The 20,690-nt window shown below is 56.1% G+C and overlaps 2 protein-coding genes across 5 annotated transcripts; both read left to right on the top strand.

Moving 5' to 3' along the window:
• Positions 1 to 8: 8 nt before the first annotated feature.
• Positions 9 to 3,269, top strand: asb3 (ankyrin repeat and SOCS box containing 3). Of its 4 annotated transcripts, none has more exons than XM_056430169.1 (10): positions 9 to 81; positions 487 to 707; positions 782 to 952; positions 1,036 to 1,148; positions 1,219 to 1,351; positions 1,439 to 1,616; positions 1,997 to 2,206; positions 2,278 to 2,574; positions 2,654 to 2,787; positions 2,880 to 3,269. In XM_056430169.1, exons 2-10 carry the CDS (start codon positions 506 to 508, stop codon positions 3,113 to 3,115), a joined length of 1,674 nt encoding a protein of 557 aa, XP_056286144.1. In that variant the 5' UTR covers positions 9 to 81; positions 487 to 505; the 3' UTR covers positions 3,116 to 3,269. The 4 variants fall into 4 exon arrangements, with proteins under 4 accessions (XP_056286144.1, XP_056286146.1, XP_056286143.1 ...); XM_056430171.1 differs by having other exon boundaries at positions 76 to 164; positions 785 to 952; XM_056430168.1 differs by having other exon boundaries at positions 76 to 164.
• Positions 3,270 to 3,616: 347 nt separating this feature from the next.
• abca5 (ATP-binding cassette, sub-family A (ABC1), member 5) lies at positions 3,617 to 20,423 on the top strand. The gene is made up of 37 exons (XM_056430163.1): positions 3,617 to 3,754; positions 4,455 to 4,624; positions 5,244 to 5,430; positions 5,513 to 5,686; positions 5,907 to 6,004; positions 6,088 to 6,314; positions 6,392 to 6,533; positions 6,673 to 7,009; positions 7,112 to 7,289; positions 7,489 to 7,547; positions 7,995 to 8,281; positions 8,550 to 8,669; positions 10,641 to 10,779; positions 11,049 to 11,139; positions 11,341 to 11,480; positions 11,623 to 11,742; positions 11,830 to 12,028; positions 12,090 to 12,256; positions 12,366 to 12,493; positions 12,585 to 12,722; positions 12,814 to 12,927; positions 13,048 to 13,218; positions 13,463 to 13,576; positions 13,648 to 13,785; positions 13,867 to 13,935; positions 14,200 to 14,276; positions 15,113 to 15,236; positions 15,567 to 15,684; positions 16,047 to 16,138; positions 16,209 to 16,384; positions 16,459 to 16,534; positions 16,609 to 16,703; positions 17,993 to 18,112; positions 18,177 to 18,329; positions 18,496 to 18,575; positions 18,663 to 18,718; positions 18,803 to 20,423. Exons 1-37 carry the CDS (start codon positions 3,742 to 3,744, stop codon positions 18,944 to 18,946), a joined length of 5,031 nt encoding a protein of 1,676 aa, XP_056286138.1. The 5' UTR covers positions 3,617 to 3,741; the 3' UTR covers positions 18,947 to 20,423.
• The last annotated feature ends 267 nt before the right edge of the window (positions 20,424 to 20,690 follow it).

Below are 20,690 nucleotides of genomic sequence, written 5' to 3'. Positions count from 1 at the left end.
ACGTCACGCGGCACGCGACGCCGTGTTGTGGTGCCACGTCATCAACCAGCGACTCGACGCAGGTGTCGATCTTCGATTTTGGTAAACACCTTATTTCTTTCTGGTACATAAACGTACTTAGAGACACGTTAGAGACACTGACGTCATCTGAAGAGCGGAATTAGGTGAATAACAAACTATTTAGTCATTTGTGAACGTGAGTATTTAATACACTGAAAATACTCGATACGTCCCTTTAGTGGAAGTATTACCAGCTAACTACTCACCGCGTCACGGTATGTAGAGGACACATGTTTCTGGATTATTATACTTGTGTGTTTGTTACATTTGCTGCTACAATACATGATGTTCGTCTTAAAGTGGAGGAGCAGAAGTATGAAGGAGCATACAATGAAGAAGAGCCTCACATGTGTACTTAAGGACAGTATTTGAGAACAACATGTACTTTAGTGACTTTCCCTGCTGTATCTGTCTCCATGAATGCAGCCGCCCCTCTGTGGGTCGGATGGACTTCTCCGAGTGCTACGGCGACACCGTCTCCAGCGTGGCCGCTGCAGCGCGCCGCGGCTGCCGGAAGCGGCTGAGGAGGCTGATCGAGAGAGGCCTCGGCGTGGAGGGGCGGGACAACCGCGGCTGGACCGCTCTGCACGAGGCGGCGGCCGCCGGCAGCGAGGGCTGCGTGCAGGAGATCGTGTCTGCTGCGGGCGGTAAGAGAGCCGAGGGGCGGGAGGCGCTTCATCCCCTCGCCGTGTTCTTCATGTCCCTCTGTGTGTTGCGGCAGCAGGCTCCTCCCCCAGCCGCGGCGCCTTCGTGAACTCCTTGACCCACGAGGGGGAGTCGGCATGTTACCTGGCCGCCCAGCGGGGTCACCTGGCGGCGGTCCGCCTCCTCCTGCGAGCGCACGCCGACATCGACCAGCTGACCAACGACTCGTCCTGTCCTCTGTACGCAGGTACAACCCTTCCTGTGTGTTCTGAGCGCACCTTTAAATGTCAGCCGGATGCGACCGGATTGATTCCGTCTGCTCTCCCTCAGCGGTGGGCGGCGGGCACCGGGAGGTCGTGGAGCTGCTGGTGGGCGAAGGTGCCGAGGTGGACCGGACACACACCGCCTCCTGCTGGACCTGCCTTCACCAGGCGGTGCACAAGGTCAGCGCGCAACGCAACAACCAGCGCGCGGCGGCGCGAGGGGGATCCTCACGCTGCTGGTTTGTTTCAGGGTCACAAGGAAATCGTCCGCATTCTGGTGGGCGTGTGCAACCTGGAGGCTGTGGACGACCACGAGATCTCCCCTCTGTTCGTGGCGGCGCAGTACGGACGACGGGAGTGCCTGGAGATCCTCGTTAACGCCGGTGAGTCGGTGTGACGGCACGGCTTCTCTTCTTTCCTCTCCTCCAGCACGAGCGATCGATTAATCGAGTGTTTTCGTTTGGATTGAGGCGCCGACGTGAGCACCCGGGCGGCCGACCTGGCCACGCCGCTGCTCATCGCCTCTCAGGAGGGCCACGGGGCCTGTGTGGACTTCCTGTTGGAGCGCGGGGCGGATCCCGACGCGGCCTGCAGCCTCGAGTGGCCTCAGCTTCCCATTCACGCCGCCGCCGAGTTCGGCCACATCGGGTACCGGCTGGAAACCCGATGGACTGGATTCCCTGAGCTTTTCAAGATGTCAAGCGATGTCTAGTTGTGATCCCTCGTTGTATTTTCTCAGATTGTTTCATTTGAAAGACATTTTTAGATTAATTGTTAGTTGATTAAATGTCTGAAGATTGTGCCATGTTCCCATCCGTAAATAAATATATTCAGTTTACAATAAAGTATTATAGGAACAATCTGCAAATAGTTTAATTTGAGTGGCTGTAACTTATTGATAAGTTGATTTAATATAGCTTGACAATAATTCCCCGTTGATTGAATAACTGATAATCTACCGATCGTCATCAGCAACACGTTGTCCCCTCCATGAAGTAATAATGTCGTGATAGTAATGTTGTCTGCAGTGTCCTCAGGAGGCTGATCGCCGTCACGGATCGCGTGTGCGACCGCGGCACCGGCGCCGTGAGTCCGCTGTACGCCGCCGTCCACCGCCGCCAGAGCCGCAGCGTGGAGCTGCTCCTGAGGGAAGGTTACAGCGCGGACGCCCAGGACTGCTCGCTGCTCCTGGGCGTCCGGTCGCCGCTCTCCTTGGCCTTGTCCACCGACGCGTGCAGGTTTGTTAGAGGTCCGCCGTGACCGCCTCCGGACGCCACAGAGCGTGGGTTCACATGTACGTCTCTCCCAGGGAAGCGGTGGGGCTGCTGGTGGCTGCCGGCGCCCGCCTGAGCGAGGAGGACTGGATGAACGCCGTGGCCACGGACACAACGGACCTGCTGCAGCTGATCCTGGAGCGCAGACGGATCCCCCGGCGGGAGGCTGCGACGGGTCCCGTACCGAGCCGCCACGGGGAAACCTTCTTGAAGCCGCGGGAGCTCAGGGGGCTGCTCTGCGTGGCACTGAGCCAAGTGCACTCCGCGGCCCGCTGGCTTCCTGTGCTTCTGAAGGCCGGACTGGACCCTCCTCTGCTGCTTCAGCCCCACATGTAGGACCGGCCTCTCGCCTGTTCGCCCGTCTTCAAGCACCAGGCGGCTCTCCTTGATCCGTATGGTTCTGTCCTGTAGGATGCAGCAGGCGGACGGCGAGGTGTTGAATTACCTGCTGGAGTTTGTCAACTGGTCCAATCTGTCTCCCCCTTTGAGGCGGATTCTGGATCGAAGACGGGCGGAGAAGACGTGGGAACCCGGTCCACATCTCGGTACAGGGACACATCGTTTACTGCAGATTTGCTTTTGCTAAACTGCAGTAAAGGATGAGCCATGACACGTGTCCCTCCTCTCCTCCCTCTAGACTCCATCCCCCCTCTCTCCCACCTCTGCCGGCTGCAGGTGAGGTCGGTGCTGGGCCCAGATCTGCTGATGAGGACCGACGTGGTGCAGCGGCTCCCCGTTCCCACGCCACTTCACGTCTTCCTCCAGTTCGGAGACATCCCAGAAGCTTCCTGCACACACTCACCGCCGTCGTCACCGCTTCCAGATCGAATGCAGCGATACCACCGCACACACCTACACAGACACGTCCTATAACCCCTCTGCTCCTTTAATCATCTTATTTCACACCGTATATTTACTGTATCAGCTCGCTACCGCTTCTCATGACAGCTCAATGTGTGGACTGTATTTATACCTGTGTTTTTTTATGGCTGCACTGGAACTAATAAAAGTACTATTGTTATTATTCCGTCACGTTTGAATAATTATGTTTTGTGCATCATTTGACATACATTTCCTTTAAAAAAAATAATTTTAAAAAGTCTAAAAAACATTGTATCTTTGAGACTTGGATATATATATATATATATTTATTATATATATATATTATGATCTGCAAATGAAGTATTTTTTCAAGGTTGTGATATATAATGTGGTTGTCATGTTGTGGGTTGTTCAGTGGAGGTATTGATCTCTTGTCTCTAATACGACGATAAACGCCGTTTGGTCGAACTGTGATTGGCTCAACCCGTTGTCAATAACAACGGGAGCGGATCTGATTGGTTGACGTCACCTCTTGTTTTTGACAGGAGGAAATAGCGACCGAGAGCGACGTAAGAAACAAGGGAGCTCGTTTGTTCGTGTTGTTTCCGTGAGGTAAAGCGCCCGTAGTGTGAGGCGGTCGAGCTGAGCACCGAGCAGAGAGATGTCTTAATGTCTTAATGTCTTCCACACGTGAGTATGTCGCCGTGTCCCTCTTATCGGCTGCTTTTTATTGTTTTCCAGTCGGCTGCCTGATTCCGCTCCGCTGCCGCAAACCAACGTCTCATGTTGCGCGCACTCGTTTTCCGTCAACAGTCGGAACAAAGAGGCGAAAACAACCTAACCGACTGTTCAGTCGTGTGGATAGAATCACACCCGGTCAACGCAGCGCGTAGTTTCTCACAGGTGTGCGTCAATTCGTGATGTTAGCTCTCTCTTCACGGTACCGCGGGTCCAACGGTCGAGTTTACGTCAGCTGGGTGTCCTTTACGGCACCCTTTGATAGACGGCTCCTCGCAGACGCGGTGAGGGGGTCTGTGGGTCCAGGGGGTCCAGGGGGTCTCCCCGAGCTCCCACTGCGCTGCTGCTCACCCGAGAGCAGTTGAGGCGGTTTTTAAATATGACGTCATGTGTTTATCGTGCTTCTGTTCGGCGTGCATGGAGATGGAGGCACCGACCCCAGGCAGTCTGCCTGCGGTCAGCCTCACGGTGCACACTGCAGCCCCGGGTTAGCACGGGGGAGGAGGCCCCCGTTACTGCCCATCAGGGCTGTGAGCCAATGTGTTGACGTTGTGTCGTGATATTATATTACGGTTGTTTTACTCTCTGAATTATAACCATTGCATATTGTGTGCATGCTTTTAGTTTCCCTGTCTGCGTTGTTTACATCCAGCTGAGGCCAGCACCGGGGAGACGACTCCTCGGCCCTACGTCATCCCCATGAGGGATGCCGGCAGCGGGCGGCCGGCGTGCAGGAGAGACGCGGGAGTCTGGCACCAGACGAGGAGCCTCCTCTACAAGAACCTGCTCATCAAATGGAGGACCAAGCAACAGAGTCTGCAGGTGCTCAGCTGGGCTTCAGCCCCCTGGTGTAAAGTTCACTTCCCACAACTCGCCATGGAGTAAAGTCAATATTTAGATTGGAGATATGAACTGGGCTTGTATTGTGTGTGTTCAGCTTGTGTAGACAGGAGAACTTGGCCAGTGTTGTGCCGTTATCTTGGATTCTCAGGGCCAGCACATCTTGTTATGGCTCTGAGTGAGCTGCAGACAAACAGCAGCCACCGCGTTGCCCTGGTGAAGTGCTTCGGTGTCAGATACACGAGGCCGGTGCTCCGGCTCGCTCCACCATGCATCTTTCATGCCCTGTCGGGATCAGCCTGTCTGGTGGGGGCACCTCCTGCAGCTTCCTCCCCTTCAGTCTCCCGTGTCCCTGGAGGTCGGCTGCAGCACGTGTTTCGTGTTGGTCCGGAGGTCCGATCGAGACCTCAGAAGCTCACGGCGATGAAATAAAAAGCCTTAAAGCAAAGTAGATGCACGTTATAATCCCATGTTATTGCCGGATGAGGTGGCAGAACAAGTAGTTCTGATGAAGTGCTGCGTCGTTTAAAGATGTCTCGTATCTGGTGGGACGTGGATCTCGGGCCCTTGGAGTGGTCTTCAGCTGTTCCTCTCTCTGCAGGAGCTGGTCCTCCCCCTGCTGCTGCTGGGCCTCCTGATCCTCATCAGCACCCTGAACCCTCACGTCTACTACGGGGGCATCAGCACCATGGAGCTGGAGCGCGACGACCACCTGCTGAAGGGCCTGGGCTACACGCCCATCAGCAACGTCACCAGCCACATCATGGAGGAGGTGGCCCAGGAGATGCGTAAGCAAGCCCCGCCCCCGGCCCTGTGACGGAGGGAGGGGCCCAGGGTATTGACCTCTCTCCTCCTCCACGGTGTCTCCAGACATGACGGACCGCCTGGAGATGTTCGCCAGCGAGGAGGACCTGGAGAACGCCAGCCTGTACGAGCCCTCCGGCTACGTGGGCGTGGTGTTCACGGACGGCTCGGCCACGTCGTACCGGCTCCGCTTCCCCTACAACCAGCTGCCCTTACCCAGCGACTACACGGAGTCCATCGGTGCGCTTTGACGTTTCATGTGAACCGTTCCAGAGCCCCTCGCGTTTCTCTCTTTTTGAAAGTGGTCTCTGTTTATCCTCGTGCTAAGAGGCGTTGAGAACAAGAGATTGCCTGTATCGTCTCTCCAAGTTCCTTTTTTAAATATATTTATCTGTAAAAGGGGAGTCATCTATTATCTTTCTGTGATTTGCCGGTCTCTTGTTTCGATGCTGTCCTCCAGCCAACTGCTTCACCAGCTCGGGGAACTGCAGAGCGGCGAACTACTGGTACTCCGGCTTCATCCGCCTCCAGTCTCTGATGGACGCCGCCATCATCCAGGTGAGCGCGGCTCTCCAGACGCTCGTCACACGTCAGAGAGAAGCTGCACCGTGAGAACTCTCTGTGGCGGAACTCTCACCCAGATGCAGACCAAGCGCTCGGTGTGGAGCGAGCTGGACCTGAAGGTGGTGATGATGGGCCAGCCCGGCTCCGTGGAGGTGCAGAAGTTCCCCCACGCCCTCATCTCCATCTACCTGGTGCTGGCCTTCACGCCCTTCGTCACCTTCCTCATCGTCAACGTGGCAGCCGAGAAGGAGCACCGCCTCAAGGACACCATGACCATGATGGGGCTCCACGACACCTCCTTCTGGTGAGGAAGACGAGGGGGGAGAGGGGGTGGGGGTGGCGTTCTGAGTGTGGAGCCTGACGCTGTGCGCCGTGCCGCAGGTTGTCGTGGGGCCTCCTGTACGCCGCTCTGGTGACCATCATGTCCGTCCTGATGGCCATCATCTCCACGTACACGGCCCTGTTCCCCAACAGCCACTTCTTGGTCGTCTTCCTCCTCATCTTCCTCTACGGGATCTCATCGGTGAGTCGAGCTGTGAGGGTCCCTGATGGACTCCGGACCCTTCTCTCCTGAATGGACCTCGTTGGGCGCCTCCTCCGACATGTCCGCCTCACTATCGATGTGCATAACCACGGGGCTCAGACGCAGCTCTCTCCCACAGATCTTCTTCTCCTTCATGCTCACGCCGCTGTTCAAGAAGCCCAAGCTGGCCAGCACGGTGGGCTCCATGCTGACGGTGGTGTTCGGCTGCCTGTCGCTGTTCACCGTGCTGATGAAGGACTTCCCCCAGCCGCTGGTCTGGCTGCTCTGCCTGCTGTCGCCCAGCGCCTTCTCCATCGGCGTCGCTCAGGTGGTGTACCTGGAGGCCCAGGGGGAGGGCGCCGTGTTCTCCTCGCTGGCCAGCGGCCCCCACCCGCTCTACGTGCCGCTGCTCATGCTGGTGCTGGACTGCGTCCTCTACCTGCTGCTGGCGGTCTACCTGGACCAGGTGCTGCCTGGTGAGTGACACGTTCTGAAGCCTGTAACACGATCAGTTTGACCCGCTCCCGTCTCAGTCAGTGTTTTGTGTCGCTCACGGCGACGTGGTGTCTGACATGCAGGTGAGTTCAGAATGAAGAGGTCCTTGCTGTACTTCCTGAAGCCGTCCTATTGGTCCAAGCGCAGGAAGCGCTACGTGGAGGTGAGCTCGGTGTACGACGCGGACGTGAAAGGAGCCGCGACCGGCGGCGATTTCGTGGAGCCGGTGTCCCCCGAGTTCAGAGGGAAGGAGGCCATCCGGTACGTTCCCCCGTTGAGTCACGCGACCGCCGGATGAGCGGCTTTTATTTCAGCTCTTAAAGATGAAGTTTAAATGAGGTCAAGGACACAAAATACCTCCGTATGAAATCGGAGGATGATGTCACTGAAGCATGAGCCGAGGGCGTGGAGAGTTCCTGGTGTCCTCGCCTCCTCATCGTGACTCTGTTTCCTCCGTCAGCATCAACAACATCCACAAAGTGTACAAGGGGAAGGAGAACGTGGTGGAGGCCCTGAGAGGTGAGGCAGCCGACGGTCCTCTGTTGCACACTGTCCTCATGTTTTCAGATGCAGAGGCGTCTGTCACGGCCATCACGGCAACGGACATTTCCTTTTATTATCCACCCTTTTATTCTGATCCGGAATGGTCCCATTAAGATTCGAGAGGGGCCGGCCTCCACAAAGAGCACGGAGGAGCACAGACACCTGACTTCTCTGCAGGTTGAGCCCCGTGTTGGTGCCTCACGTCTGGATGCATGTTCCAGTGAACGGCGGCTTCCAGTCAGCAGAGATCTTAGTTGTCAGACCAACAGTTCAACTAGTTTCACATCTATGTGCAGCTTTTATATCTTTAGCCTCCACAATCTTTCTGTCTCTTCATTTCTCCTTGTGCAGAGGACGGTTTCCATGACGACCGATGAGCGTCTGCTCTCGTCTTCATGTCCTTCTTCCTCTCCGCCCCTCCAGGTTTGACCTTTGACATCTACGAGGGCCAGATCACGGCGCTGCTGGGCCACAGCGGGGCCGGGAAGTCCACGCTCATGAACATCCTGTGTGGCATCGTCACGCCCACCGGCGGCTCCGCCTCCATCTACGGCTCGCCCGTGGCCGAGGTGGCGGACAGCTCCGAGATGAAGCGGCTGGTGGGCGTCTGCCCCCAGTTCAACATCATCTTCGACGTGCTCACCGTGGAGGAGCACCTCAGGATCTTCGCCGCCATCAAAGGGATCGCGGACTCGGACATCGGCGCCGAGGTGACGGGAACACATTGACCTCGGGGCTCATGGAAAACCTGGAAAAGTCCTGGAAATGTTTCATTCGCATGTTCATTTACGCAGTTTGATGAAAGGAATAAACATTTATATCAGTATTTATTCTTTTCATCAAACTATTGTCTGATTCATTTGTGTCATTTAAGGTTTATAGACTTCACAACATGTGGTTGAAAGTCCTGGACACCCATTGGTCAGCATGTGTGGCCCCTGCATCAGCGGGAGGTGACGGCTCTGCTTTGCCCAACAGGTCTCCAACGTGCTGAAGGACCTGGACCTGGAGAAGATCAAGACGGCTCAGGCCAAGAACCTGAGCGGCGGCCAGAAGAGGAAGCTCTCCGTGGGCATCGCCATCCTGGGAGACCCCAAGGTACCGGGCCGGAGGCCCCTGGCTCTCTCTAGTCTCCGGGGGCCCCTGGCTCTCTCTAGTCTCCGGCGGGCCCTGGCTCTCTCTCGTCTCCGGCGGGCCCTGGCTCTCTCTCGTCTCCGGCGGGCCCTGGCTCTCTCTAGTCTCCGGCGGCCCCTGGCTCTCTCTAGTCTCCGGCGGGCCCTGGCTCTCTCTAGTCTCCGGCGGGCCCTGGCTCTCTCTCGTCTCCGGCGGCCCCTGGCTCTCTCTAGTCTCCGGCGGGCCCTGGCTCTCTCTAGTCTCCGGCGGGCCCTGGCTCTCTCTAGTCTCCGCGGCCCCTGGCTCTCTCTAGTCTCTGGCGGCCCCTGGCTCTCTCTAGTCTCCGGCGGGCCCTGGCTCTCTCTAGTCTCCGGCGGCCCCTGGCTCTCTCTAGTCTCTGGCGGCCCCTGGCTCTCTCTAGTCTCCGGCGGGCCCTGGCTCTCTCTAGTCTCCGGCGGGCCCTGGCTCTCTCTAGTCTCCGGCGGCCCCTGGCTCTCTCTCGTCTCCGGCGGCCCCTGGCTCTCTCTAGTCTCCGGCGGCCCCTGGCTCTCTCTAGTCTCCGGCGGCCCCTGGCTCTCTCGTCTCCGGCGGCCCCTGGCTCTCTCTAGTCTCCGGCGGGCCCTGGCTCTCTCTCGTCTCCGGCGGCCCCTGGCTCTCTAGTCTCTGGCGGGCCCTGGCTCTCTCTAGTCTCCGGCGGCCCCTGGCTCTCTCTCGTCTCCGGCGGGCCCTGGCTCTCTCTCGTCTCCGGAGGGCCCTGGCTCTCTAGTCTCCGGCGGCCCCTGGCTCTCTCTAGTCTCCGGCGGGCCCTGGCTCTCTCTAGTCTCCGGCGGGCCCTGGCGCTCTCTAGTCTCCAGCGGGCCCTGGCTCTCTCTAGTCTCCGGCGAGCCCTGGCTCTCTCTAGTCTCCGCGGCCCCTGGCTCTCTCTCGTCTCCGCGGGCCCTGGCTCTCTCGCCTCCGCGGGCCCTGGCTCTCTCTAGTCTCCGGCGGCCCCTGGCTCTCTCTAGTCTCCGCGGCCCTGGCTCTCTAGTCTCCGCGGGCCCTGGCTCTCTAGTCTCCGGCGGGCCCTGGCTCTCTAGTCTCCGGCGGGCCCTGGCTCTCTAGTCTCCGCGGCCCTGGCTCTCTAGTCTCCGCGGCCCCTGGCTCTCTCGTCTCCGCGGGCCCTGGCTCTCTCGCCTCCGCGGGCCCTGGCTCTCTAGTCTCCGGGCCCTGGCTCTCTCTAGTCTCCGCGCCCTGGCTCTCTCTAGTCTCCGCGGCCCTGGCTCTCTCTAGTCTCCGGCGGGCCCTGGCTCTCTAGTCTCCGGCGGCCCCTGGCTCTCTCTAGTCTCCGGCGGGCCCTGGCTCTCTCTAGTCTCCGGCGGGCCCTGGCTCTCTCTCGTCTCCGGCGGAACCTGGCTCTCTCTAGTCTCCGGCGGCCCCTGGCTCTCTCTAGTCTCCGGCGGGCCCTGGCTCTCTCTCGTCTCCGGCCGGCCCTGGCTCTCTCTCGTCTCCGGCGGGCCCTGGCTCTCTCTAGTCTCCGGCGGCCCCTGGTTCTCTCTAGTCTCCGGCGGGCCCTGGCTCTCTCTAGTCTCCGGCGGGCCCTGGCTCTCTCTCGTCTCCGGCGGGCCCTGGCTCTCTCTCGTCTCCGGCGGCCCCTGGCTCTCTAGCCTCCGGCGGGCCCTGGCTCTCTCTCGTCTCCGGCGGCCCCTGGCTCTCTCTAGTCTCCGGCGGGCCCTGGCTCTCTCTAGTCTCTGGCGGCCCCTGGCTCTCTCTCGTCTCCGGCGGCCACTGGCTCTCTCTCGTCTCCGGCGGCCCCTGGCTCTCTCTAGTCTCCGGCGGCCCCTGGCTCTCTCTCGTCTCCGGCGGCCCCTGGCTCTCTCTCGTCTCCGGCGGCCCCTGGCTCTCTCTCGTCTCCGGCGGCCCCTGGCTCTCTCTCGTCTGGGTGACGGGCCGCTTCACGCGGCGCGTTGTGTGTTCCAGATCCTGCTCCTGGACGAGCCCACGGCCGGCATGGACCCCAGCTCCCGGCACCAGGTGTGGTCGCTGCTGAAGAGGCGCCGGGCCGGCCGCGTCACGGTGCTGAGCACGCACTACATGGACGAGGCCGACATCCTGGCCGGTACGAGAGCGGCCCCCGGACGAGGCCCCCGGACGAGGCTGCCTCTGGACGGTTCTACCGCTTCAGAAAGTCCAAACTCATTACAGATGTTATTCTTTGAAACCGTTCTGTAGATTTAGAAATATTTAAAGATTCATCAAAGACTTCAACATGTTTTTACTCCTCGTTTGTAATAAATTATCTTTTTTATTGAATTGATTCTACGACGACAACAATACATTTGTTGTTGTTGTTGTTGTTGTTGGTAAACACTGATCTTCTCCCTCCAGATCGCAAAGTGGTGATCTCTCAAGGCCAGCTGAGGTGCGTCGGCTCCTCCATGTATCTCAAGGTCAAGTGTGGGGTCGGATATCACCTGAGGCGAGTGGAGCAGGAGCTCAGTCCTGGACTTTATTCTTTTACACTTTCACGTATCTGACGTCTGAATGTTTGTCAAATCCCTTCGTGGTGTATTTTATAAATGTATGGAACGATGTACAAATCCTACAAAAGAGATAATTCAATACATAGTTGTTTAATGTTCCTAACGAATGACTTCCTGTTTGATCCGTGTCTCCGCAGGATGTCCACCAGCGAGCGCTGTGAGGCGGCTCAGATCTCGTCTCTGGTCCAGCGGCACGTTCCCAACGCCAAGTTGTCTCGCCAACACGAGGCGGAGATGACCTTCACGCTGCCCTTCGAGAGCATGGACACCTTTTCAGGTCGGACCTCTCGACCCACTTAAAGGGACAGTAGCACTTTAACGAGGTCGCATCAGAATCATTTATTGAGACGCACGAAGAATTTGACTTGAGGTCATAATTGATAGTTTGTGAGTACCGAACGCTGCGATGTGATTCGTAGGTTTGTTCTCGGAGCTCGACCGACAGCCCGCTCTGGGAATCATCAACTACGGGGTTTCCATGACGACGCTGGAGGATGTTTTCCTCCGCTTGGAGGCCGAAGCCGAAGTGGACCAAGCCGGTGAGCGTTAACCCCCCTAAGAAACCTCCCCCCCCCCCCCCCCAATGAGGACGAGCGTTCACCCCCCTCCCCCCACCTTGTCTCCAGACTACAGCGTGTTCAACCGCGAGCCGGCGGAGGATGACGGCGACGGCGCCGCGGACGACATGGACCAGCGGCTGCTGGCGTTCTCTGACGGCAAGTCGGCCGCGGTGCGGGGCCACGCCCTGTGGCGGCAGCAGTTCAGCGCCGTGGCCTGGCTGCACATGCTCAACATGCGGCGGGAGAGGAAGGCCTTCGTCTACACGTGAGTGAGCACGGGCCCTTGAGTTTCCTCCTCACCTTCTACCTCCTCCCTCCTCCTGCAGCCTGGCCTTGTTCCTGGTGTTCGTCTCCGCCGTGCTCGTCCTCTCTCTGGCCACGGGCAACCTCCAGATCCACTCCCCCGAGCGCCAGTTCCTGCCCGTGTACCTGCTGAAGGGCGGCCAGGTGCAGCGGCGCTACGCCACCAGCCTCCTGGTGCAGAACTCCTCGGGTGAGGAGACGCGCGCCTCGCGGAAACATCGGGTGTCCGTCGATGAGAGCACCGCCCACCTGCTGGGTGACGACTCGTGGGTTATTGTGCCCTCTTCCTGTGCCCGCAGGCTCCGATATTTCCGACTTCATTCACAACCTGCAGTCTCAGGACATCCGAGTGGACCTGATGCACCAGAGCGACTACATGGCCGCGGCGCCCCACAGCGCCGCCATCAACGTGACGGGGTCCAGCAAGGTCACGTCGTCAGCGGGATCTGTTTTTGACACGGAGTGTCCGATGACGCCCGAGCGGACTCCCTCACGCTCTGCTTCCCCTCCGCCAACAGGGCTTCAAGTACAGCGTGGCGTTCAACAGCACCACGGTTCACTCGCTGCCGATGGCCGTCAACGTGCTGAGCAACGCTCTGCTGAGAGGCCTGAACGGCACCGGGCGGATCCGGACCTGGACCAAGCCCTTTGACTATGTGAGTACCCCACCCCCCCCCCCCCCAGCAGGTCCCCCCGGTCCCGTCTGAGTCTCTTTTTTTTTTTAAACGTTGAATGTCGTCCGCTCAGCAAATCCCAGACGCCACGTCGTACGCGCTGGTGTACATCGAGGCCATCATCCTGGGGATGCTGGCGGCGGGGATGCCCGCGTACTTCGCGATGGACCACACTCGAGACCGAGAGGTAGCCCCGCCCCTGCTTTACTGGTCGGATGTCACTGATAACAACATAGACACTGTGCTTCCGTTCTCGAGACGCCTCTCGTGGAACGCTCTCCATCAACATGTTGTTCTCCTCCTTCAGATCAAGTGCCGCTCAACCCTTCGTATCTCGGGTCTGGTGCCGTCGGCCTACTGGTGCGGCCAGGCGGCCGTGGACGTCCCGTTCTACTACCTCATCCTGTCCAGCATGACCGCCGTGCTCTTCTGCTTCCACACGGGGAGCCTGCTCACCTCCAGCAACCTCACGGCCGTGGTCTGTGGAGACGACTCATCGCCGTGGTAACCGTGTTGAGCCAGCGCTCATGCCTCCTCTCCTCTCTCCTCCTCACCTCTCTACTCTCCCCCTCTCTCTCCTCTCTCCTCCTCACCTCTCTTCTCTCTACGCTCCCCCTCTCTCCCCTCCCTCCTCCCCTCTCCTCTTTCTTCTCCCCTTCTGCTTTCTCCCCTCCTCTCTCTCCTCTTTCTCCTCCTCTCCTCCCTCCTCTCTCCTCTCCTAGGTCCTGTGTACTGTCGGCTTTGGTCCGGCCATGATTCTCTTCACTTACGTGTTTTCCTTCGTCTTCGCTCGAGTCCAGAGCAACAGGGATTTCTTCTCCGTCATCTCCATGATGGTGAGCGGACACATTTTGGATGACATCACCAGCGCTGAGCTGAGCGCGTGACGCTCCGATTGGCTCCCCAGGTGTGCGTGGTGTCGGCCTCGCTGGTCCAGTTGTCGTTTGTGAACGACAACCCCGAGCTGACCAGGAACCTGCACAACGTCCTGTGCTTCCTCAACCCGCTGTACCCCCTCATGGGCTGCCTCAACTGCATCACCAAGGTAGGAGCTCCCGCCTGTGAGGGGAGCCTCCCGTCTGGTTTCTCCCCTCTCCCTCCACCGGTGTGTTCTCTCCGCCCACAGGCGACCTTCCTGCACTCGCTGTACGAGGAGGACTTCTTGTGGAAGAACCTCGTCATTGCCGTCATAGCTGTACGTATATTATATATGATTATTCATGGCTCTGCACAGACGAGTCCGAGTTCAGCCGTGACCTCTGTTCCTCTGTTCCTCTGTTCCTCTGTTCCTGTGTTCCTCTGTTCCTCTGTTCCTCTGTTCCTCTGTTCCTCTGTTCCTGTGTTCCTGTGTTCCTCTGTTCCTGTGTTCCTGTGTTCCTCTGTTCCTCTGTTCCTGTGTTCCTGTGTTCCTGTGTTCCTCTGTTCCTGTGTTCCTCTGTTCCTCTGTTCCTGTGTTCAGCCGTATCTCCAGTGCATCCTGCTGCTGTTCCTGCTCCGCTGGCTTGAGATCCGGTACGGAGGAAGGAGAGTCGGAAGGTAGGAACCAGACCTCAGACCAGACCTCAGACCAGACCTCAGGCCAGACCTCAGGCCAGACCTCAGGCCAGACCTCAGGCCAGACCTCAGGCCAGACCTCAGGCCAGACCTCAGGCCAGACCTCAGGCCAGACCTCAGACCTCAGGCCAGACCTCAGACCAGACCAGACCTCAGACCAGACCTCAGGCCAGACCTCAGACCTCAGGCCAGACCTCAGGCCAGACCTCAGACCTCAGGCCAGACCTCAGGCCAGACCTCAGACCTCAGGCCAGACCTCAGGCCAGACCTCAGACCTCAGGCCAGACCTCAGACCTCAGGCCAGACCTCAGACCTCAGGCCAGACCTCAGACCTCAGGCCAGACCTCAGACCTCAGGCCAGACCTCAGACCTCAGGCCAGACCTCAGGCCAGACCTCAGGCCAGACCTCAGGCCAGACCTCAGGCCAGACCTCAGGCCAGACCTCAGACCTCAGACCAGACCTCAGACCAGACCTCAGACCAGACCTCAGACCAGACCTCAGGCCAGACCTCAGGCCAGACCTCAGGCCAGACCTCAGGCCAGACCTCAGACCAGACCTCAGGCCAGACCTCAGACCAGACCTCAGACCAGACCTCAGGCCAGACCTCAGACCAGACCCCAGACCTCAGACCAGACCTCAGACCAGACCTCAGACCAGACCTCAGACCAGACCTCAGACCTCAGACCACCAACTTCTCTTATTTTAATTGAATAGCAAATGGTGCACGCTTCTAAGTCTGAATTGAGGCTCGGTGTTCATGTGATGATGAAGATGATGGTGATGAAGATGATGGTAGAAGATTCTTTTGCATTTGCAGCATGTCGTCCAAGTCGAAGCCCAAAGTGGAGAAGAACCTGGAAGAAGGGCCGAGCGAGGACGAGGACGTCCGGATGGAGAAGGCCCGCGTGAAGGAGGCCCTCAGCTGCCAGGCCTGTGAGGAGGTGCGTGAGGAGCTCACCTGGTTGTTCTGGTGGGATCCTTCAGGGATGTGTTCACGTCTTCAGAGGCCGAGGTCACAAGAGACGAGTCAAAGTTTAGTCTCACATAACTCCACAGGTTTCAAATGAAAGGTGCTCATACACTCCTCTTCCTCTTCTTCTTCTTCTTCTTCTTCTATTTTAGTAAATAAGGAGCTGTTAATATTTTTCCAACATACTAATTTGACTGAGCTTAAAGAACATGAATTAGCATGCTAATCAGCATTAGCAGTTGTTGTTGTTGTTGGTACACACCAGGCATCCTCAGTAAACAGCCCCTCTCTCCCCGGTCAGAAACCGGTGGTGGTGGTGAGTAACCTGAGGAAGCAGTACAAAGGCCGGAGGGAAGGCTTCTCCCTCAACAAGACCCGCAAGGTGGCGGCCAAGAACGTCTCGTTCTGCGTCCGCAAAGGTAAAGTCCCCCGTTTCCTCTTCCTGTCCCGGCACCGCGGCGTCCCCCGTTTCCTCTTCCTGTCCGGGTGCCGCGGCGTCCTCCGTTTCCTCTTCCTGTCCAGGCGCCGTGGCGTCCTCCGTTTCCTCTTCCTGTCCGGGTGCCGCGGCGTCCCCCGTTTCCTCTTCCTGTCCGGGTGCCGCGGCGTCCTCCGTTTCCTCTTCCTGTCCAGGCGCCATGGCGTCCCCCGTTTCCTCTTCCTGTCCAGGCGCCGTGGCGTCCTCCGTTTCCTCTTCCTGTCCGGGCGCCGCGGCATCCTCCGTTTCCTCTTCCTGTCCGCCGTGTCTGCTCCAGGGAAATGAAACATCCGTTTGTGCCTCCAGGTGAAGTCCTCGGCCTGCTGGGCCCCAACGGAGCAGGAAAGAGCACCATCATGCACATGTTGTCAGGGGACACGGAGCCCACGGCCGGCCAGGTACGCACCACACGCATGTCAATACCACAGCTGGAGGGCATGTACTTGAGACGGTGCATGGGGTCCCCAGGTGCTGATGGGGGACTACGGCACGGACTTCCTCCCGGTGGACAATCCCCTGGAGCACGTGGGCTACTGCCCCCAGGTGAACGCCCTGTGGCCCCGGATCACTCTGCAGGAGCACCTGGAGATCTACGCCGCCGTCAAGGGCCTGAGGGCGGAGGACGTGCAGGGCGTCATCAAGCGGTAAGCCGGGGGTTGGAGGTCTCGTCGTGACGGAGGAGATGCAGGAGGTGCTGAGGGTTTTCTTTGGTTGTCAGTGTGGTGAACGCTCTGGAGCTGAAGGACCACCTCCACAAACAAGCCAAGACCCTGTCAGCTGGGCTCAAGAGGAAGGTGAGGACAGCTGCTGCACAGCCCTCACGGCGTCAAGAGGGAGAGGCTCCCAACTCATGTTTGTTTGTTTACAGCTGTGTTTTGCCTTGAGCATGATCGGGAATCCTCAGATCGTCTTACTGGACGAGCCGTCGTCAGGGATGGACCCCAAGTCCAAGCAGCGCATGTGGTGAGACTCACTAGGCTATGTTTATTTCATTTATTTCAAACTAATTCCTTTGAATAATACATTTATATTTATTTTTATATATATATATTTGTAAAAAATATGTATTTATATATATATATTAGGGCTGTCAACGTTAATGCGTTAATCTATGCGATTAATTTGGCCGCGTTAACGCACAAAAATATTTTAACGCAATTAACGCAACTTTGTTTACTTCCGGTGTTCGTTGAAGTTTTTACACTCAAACCGAGTGTCAAACCGCGGCAGTACGGTTTAACACTGTTTCCGTTTTTAAAACAATTATTTCTCCGCGAAAATAAGGAGCAGAAATCAGTTTAACTCGTGGATGAATCAGTCGGGTTTCCTCCTGCTCCTCCTTCCTCCCGTCTCCCCCTCTGATACACAGAGGAACGGAGGGGCGACGTGTCGGGGGACGCGCTGAAAGAACTCGTCACACGAAACCTTCACCGTGATTGGTCAATCCGTTTGTCTGTCAACATTTTGGGAAAAAAACAACCAATGAACACTCAGTAAATCACAAAGGACCTCCCACCTCACAGGTGAGGCTCTATAGCAGTCTGTCAGTGAGAGCAGAGAACACGGCACCAGGACAACTGAGCCTCATTGAATAGAGCTGAGATTGTTCTGGAATGTTTGATGTATAACACGTGGGGGTGTGTCATATGCAAACGCCTTTAAAAGGTGAATTTACATTTTTTTGTAAAATGTATAAAATGCCCCCAGCCTCCAGAGGGTTAACGTGACACATGTGAATGTCAGTCAGTCACCAAGGCCACTGGTTCTGCTGTTCAGTGGTAAAGATGACAGGACCAATGGGGTCTCAATATACTTCTTTTTCTTTACTAATCTGATGTTTCACTGAAGAAACAATTTATCATCCACAATATTAAATACCTCGCTGGCACTTTATAGGTAGGAGCCTCTTTGAAAACACAGCTGTGTGAAGTTTGGTCTTTAAAAAGAATGAACTTTTAAATTTTAATTGCGATTAATCGCGATTAATGAATTTCAAAATGTGCGATTAATTAGTTAATTTTTTTAAATCGATTGACAGCCCTAATATATATATATTATGTTTTTAATAAATATTTATTTCTAGCTATATATATTTATAATTGTCCATATATATTCATTTAATGTGACAACTTGTGAGACACAAACTAATTCAAGACAATAAAACAGAAAAAATATATAATTAAATATTTAAATTACATATAAATAAATAAAGTACAGTGGATATAATTCACTGTAACTTCTCTGTGTCTTAGGAGAGCCATCCGTGCTGCCTTCAAGGACCGCCAGCGGGGCGCCGTGCTCACCACGCACTACATGGAGGAGGCTGAGGCCGTGTGCGACCGCGTGGCCATCTTGGTGTCCGGCCAGCTAAGGTCGGCACACACACACACACACACGCTCACACTCGGTTCCGGTGTAACCTCAGCGCCCCCTCAGGTGCATCGGCTCCATCCAGCATCTGAAGGGGAAGTACGGCCGTGGCTACAGCCTGGAGGTGAAGCTCCGGGAGGAGCTGGCGGGGCTCCAGCAGGTGGCGCTGCTGCACAAAGAGATCCTCCGGACCTTTCCACACGCCGCCCGGCAAGAGAGGTGACACACACACACACACACACACACACAGGAACATATTAGCAACACGTTTGTTTCTGTGTGCAAAGTGAAATGTAAGGATCGTACCCTTCAAAATAAAAGCTGTGTGAACGCCACCATTTTTTTAGAGACGTATTAATTGTATTGGCTGATGTTTCCTCTGCAGCTTTGACACTCTGATGGTCTACAAGATCCCCATGGAGGACGTGAAGTCACTGGCCACGTCTTTCGCTCAGTTGGAGGGAGGTGAGACACACGCACACACACACACATACGCACACACACACACCCCTGCAGTGTCATTTCTCGTCTTAATCTTTTGTTTCTTTTCAGCCAAGCAAACCTTCAACTTTGAGGAGTACAACTTCTCCCAGTCGACGTTGGAGCAGGTCTGTGGATCAGAAACGCCGTTTGTCCCTTCACAGTAAAACGTCTTCGAGCTCTTATTTTGTTGCCTCCTCCTCCTCCTCCAGGTGTTCATGGAGTTCGCCAAGGAGCAGGAGAACGAGGAGGAGGAGGTCGGCTCGCTCAGCACCACCTTCCAGTGGCAGCGCCTGCGGCAGGACGCCTCCGCCCCCGTCAACCACACCGCCGACAGCGTCGTGCACCAGCTTTAGACTCCGCCCCCGAGACGGGAACCGACCAATCACGACCCGCCGGGCCTCGCGCTAGGCCACGCTAGGCCGCCGCCCACTTGTGTGTGTGTGTGTGTGTGTGTGTGTGTGTGTGTGTGTGTGTGTGTGTGTGTGTGTGTGTGTGTGTGTGTGTGTGTGTGTGTGTGTGTGTGTGTGTGTGTGTGTGTGTGTGTGTGTGTGTGTGTGTGTGTGTGTGTGTGTGTGCGCTGACCACGGGGCCTGACACCTCTTTCTACCGGTGTTTTCTTTTTTTTAATCTTCACCGGGAGTCAACAGAAGAAACGTTTATGAACAATAATCTTTACGCTCCGTCGTGTTTTCTACAGAACTGATGCATCACGTACCAAAGCATCTCCTCTGACTCACAGGCCACGCCTCCTCACGGTGTGGCGGCGGTAGCATGTCCGTTAACAGTCTCCACAAAGCTCCTCCTCCCTTCTTCACCAGCATGACGTCCAGACCCCGAGGAGGGCCTCCAGACCCCGAGGGGGGTCTTTAGGACCCCGAGTTCCTGCATTTAAAAGAGGGGGCGGGGCGGGGGCTCTCGACCCGGTGGGGGGGGGGATGCACCACATGTAGCACACAGGACCTGCAGCTCCAGGGTTTGTTTCTGGTCTCCAGGTGGTCTGGAGGTGGTCTCCAGGTCTTTTGAAGACCCTTTGATGTTCTGAATGTGTTTGGGCCTCAGTGAGAGGAGGACCTGTGACTTTTAATCTCACAGCTGTGTTTATTCTATCTAGCCTGTTCAGTGTGTGTTTGTTGTGGTGTGTGTTTGTTGTGTTGTGTTGTGTATATAATGTGAGCAGCTGCTCCTGTATAATCTGATCTGTGTGCATCAGTGGACGATGATACTTTACCCACACTAACCCGTATATATCATGAATTACTGATCTTCGCCCTCATTGGTCGAGGTGTGTGGGAGGAGCTACACGCCGGCTTCCTCATCGTTAACTGAAGAAGAGGAGCAGCTCATTCTGGTGTTTCTCTGAAGAGGAAAGTTATGAGTAGCCGGTTTGACTCCACACATTACACGTACACTAAAGAATCAAACACTTTTTTAAATGTGAAAACTTTATTTAAACGCTCATTTTAAATGTGTTTATTTGCACACATGTAGCCTTCAAAATAAAATGCAGGCTCTGCATTAAGTTTCAGGAGGACGTTATGTTCGCTATGTTTACGTTTTTGTTTGTTTTCTTTCTTGCCGTCTGGAAAGCGGAGCAGTCAGCCGGTGGACGTTGAGCGGGTTTATTTTCTTTCTTTCCCCGGTGGTGGTAGAATTTGCACTATTTCTGGGAAATTGTATAACCTCCGTTTATATTATGCAATCTTTGTAAGATTATCTGTGCACTGATTTTATTTAGTAAAGACGGGTCCAGCCGCTGTCGTCTCCCTGCTGTATCGCCACACGTCTGGATGGACACTACACCACCTTTCATGAATAAATGTTAATCTTAAATATTGGTTTTGTCCTTTTTTTTTAATGGACACATCAGAATGCCAGGCCGGAAGTCGTGGTATGCTATAAAATCGGCCTTGACGCACATTGACTTGAAATGTTTAAGTGTACCTGCAGCTGATGTTTGTAGCGTCCTTGGTCATAATGTAAAGTCTGTAAAAACGTTTCTGTCGTCCCTCTAGTGGTCACAGGGAAGTACTGCAGCACACAACATACGTGAGCTTTTGTAATCGCGTATCTACTACGTTAAGAATATTATCACATGGT

Source organism: Pseudoliparis swirei, chromosome 13, assembly GCF_029220125.1.
Source record: "Pseudoliparis swirei isolate HS2019 ecotype Mariana Trench chromosome 13, NWPU_hadal_v1, whole genome shotgun sequence".
NCBI classification, from domain to species: domain Eukaryota; kingdom Metazoa; phylum Chordata; class Actinopteri; order Perciformes; family Liparidae; genus Pseudoliparis; species Pseudoliparis swirei.
The sequence above is the reverse complement of the archived record's forward strand: the minus strand, read 5'-3'. Positions and strand labels throughout refer to the sequence as shown.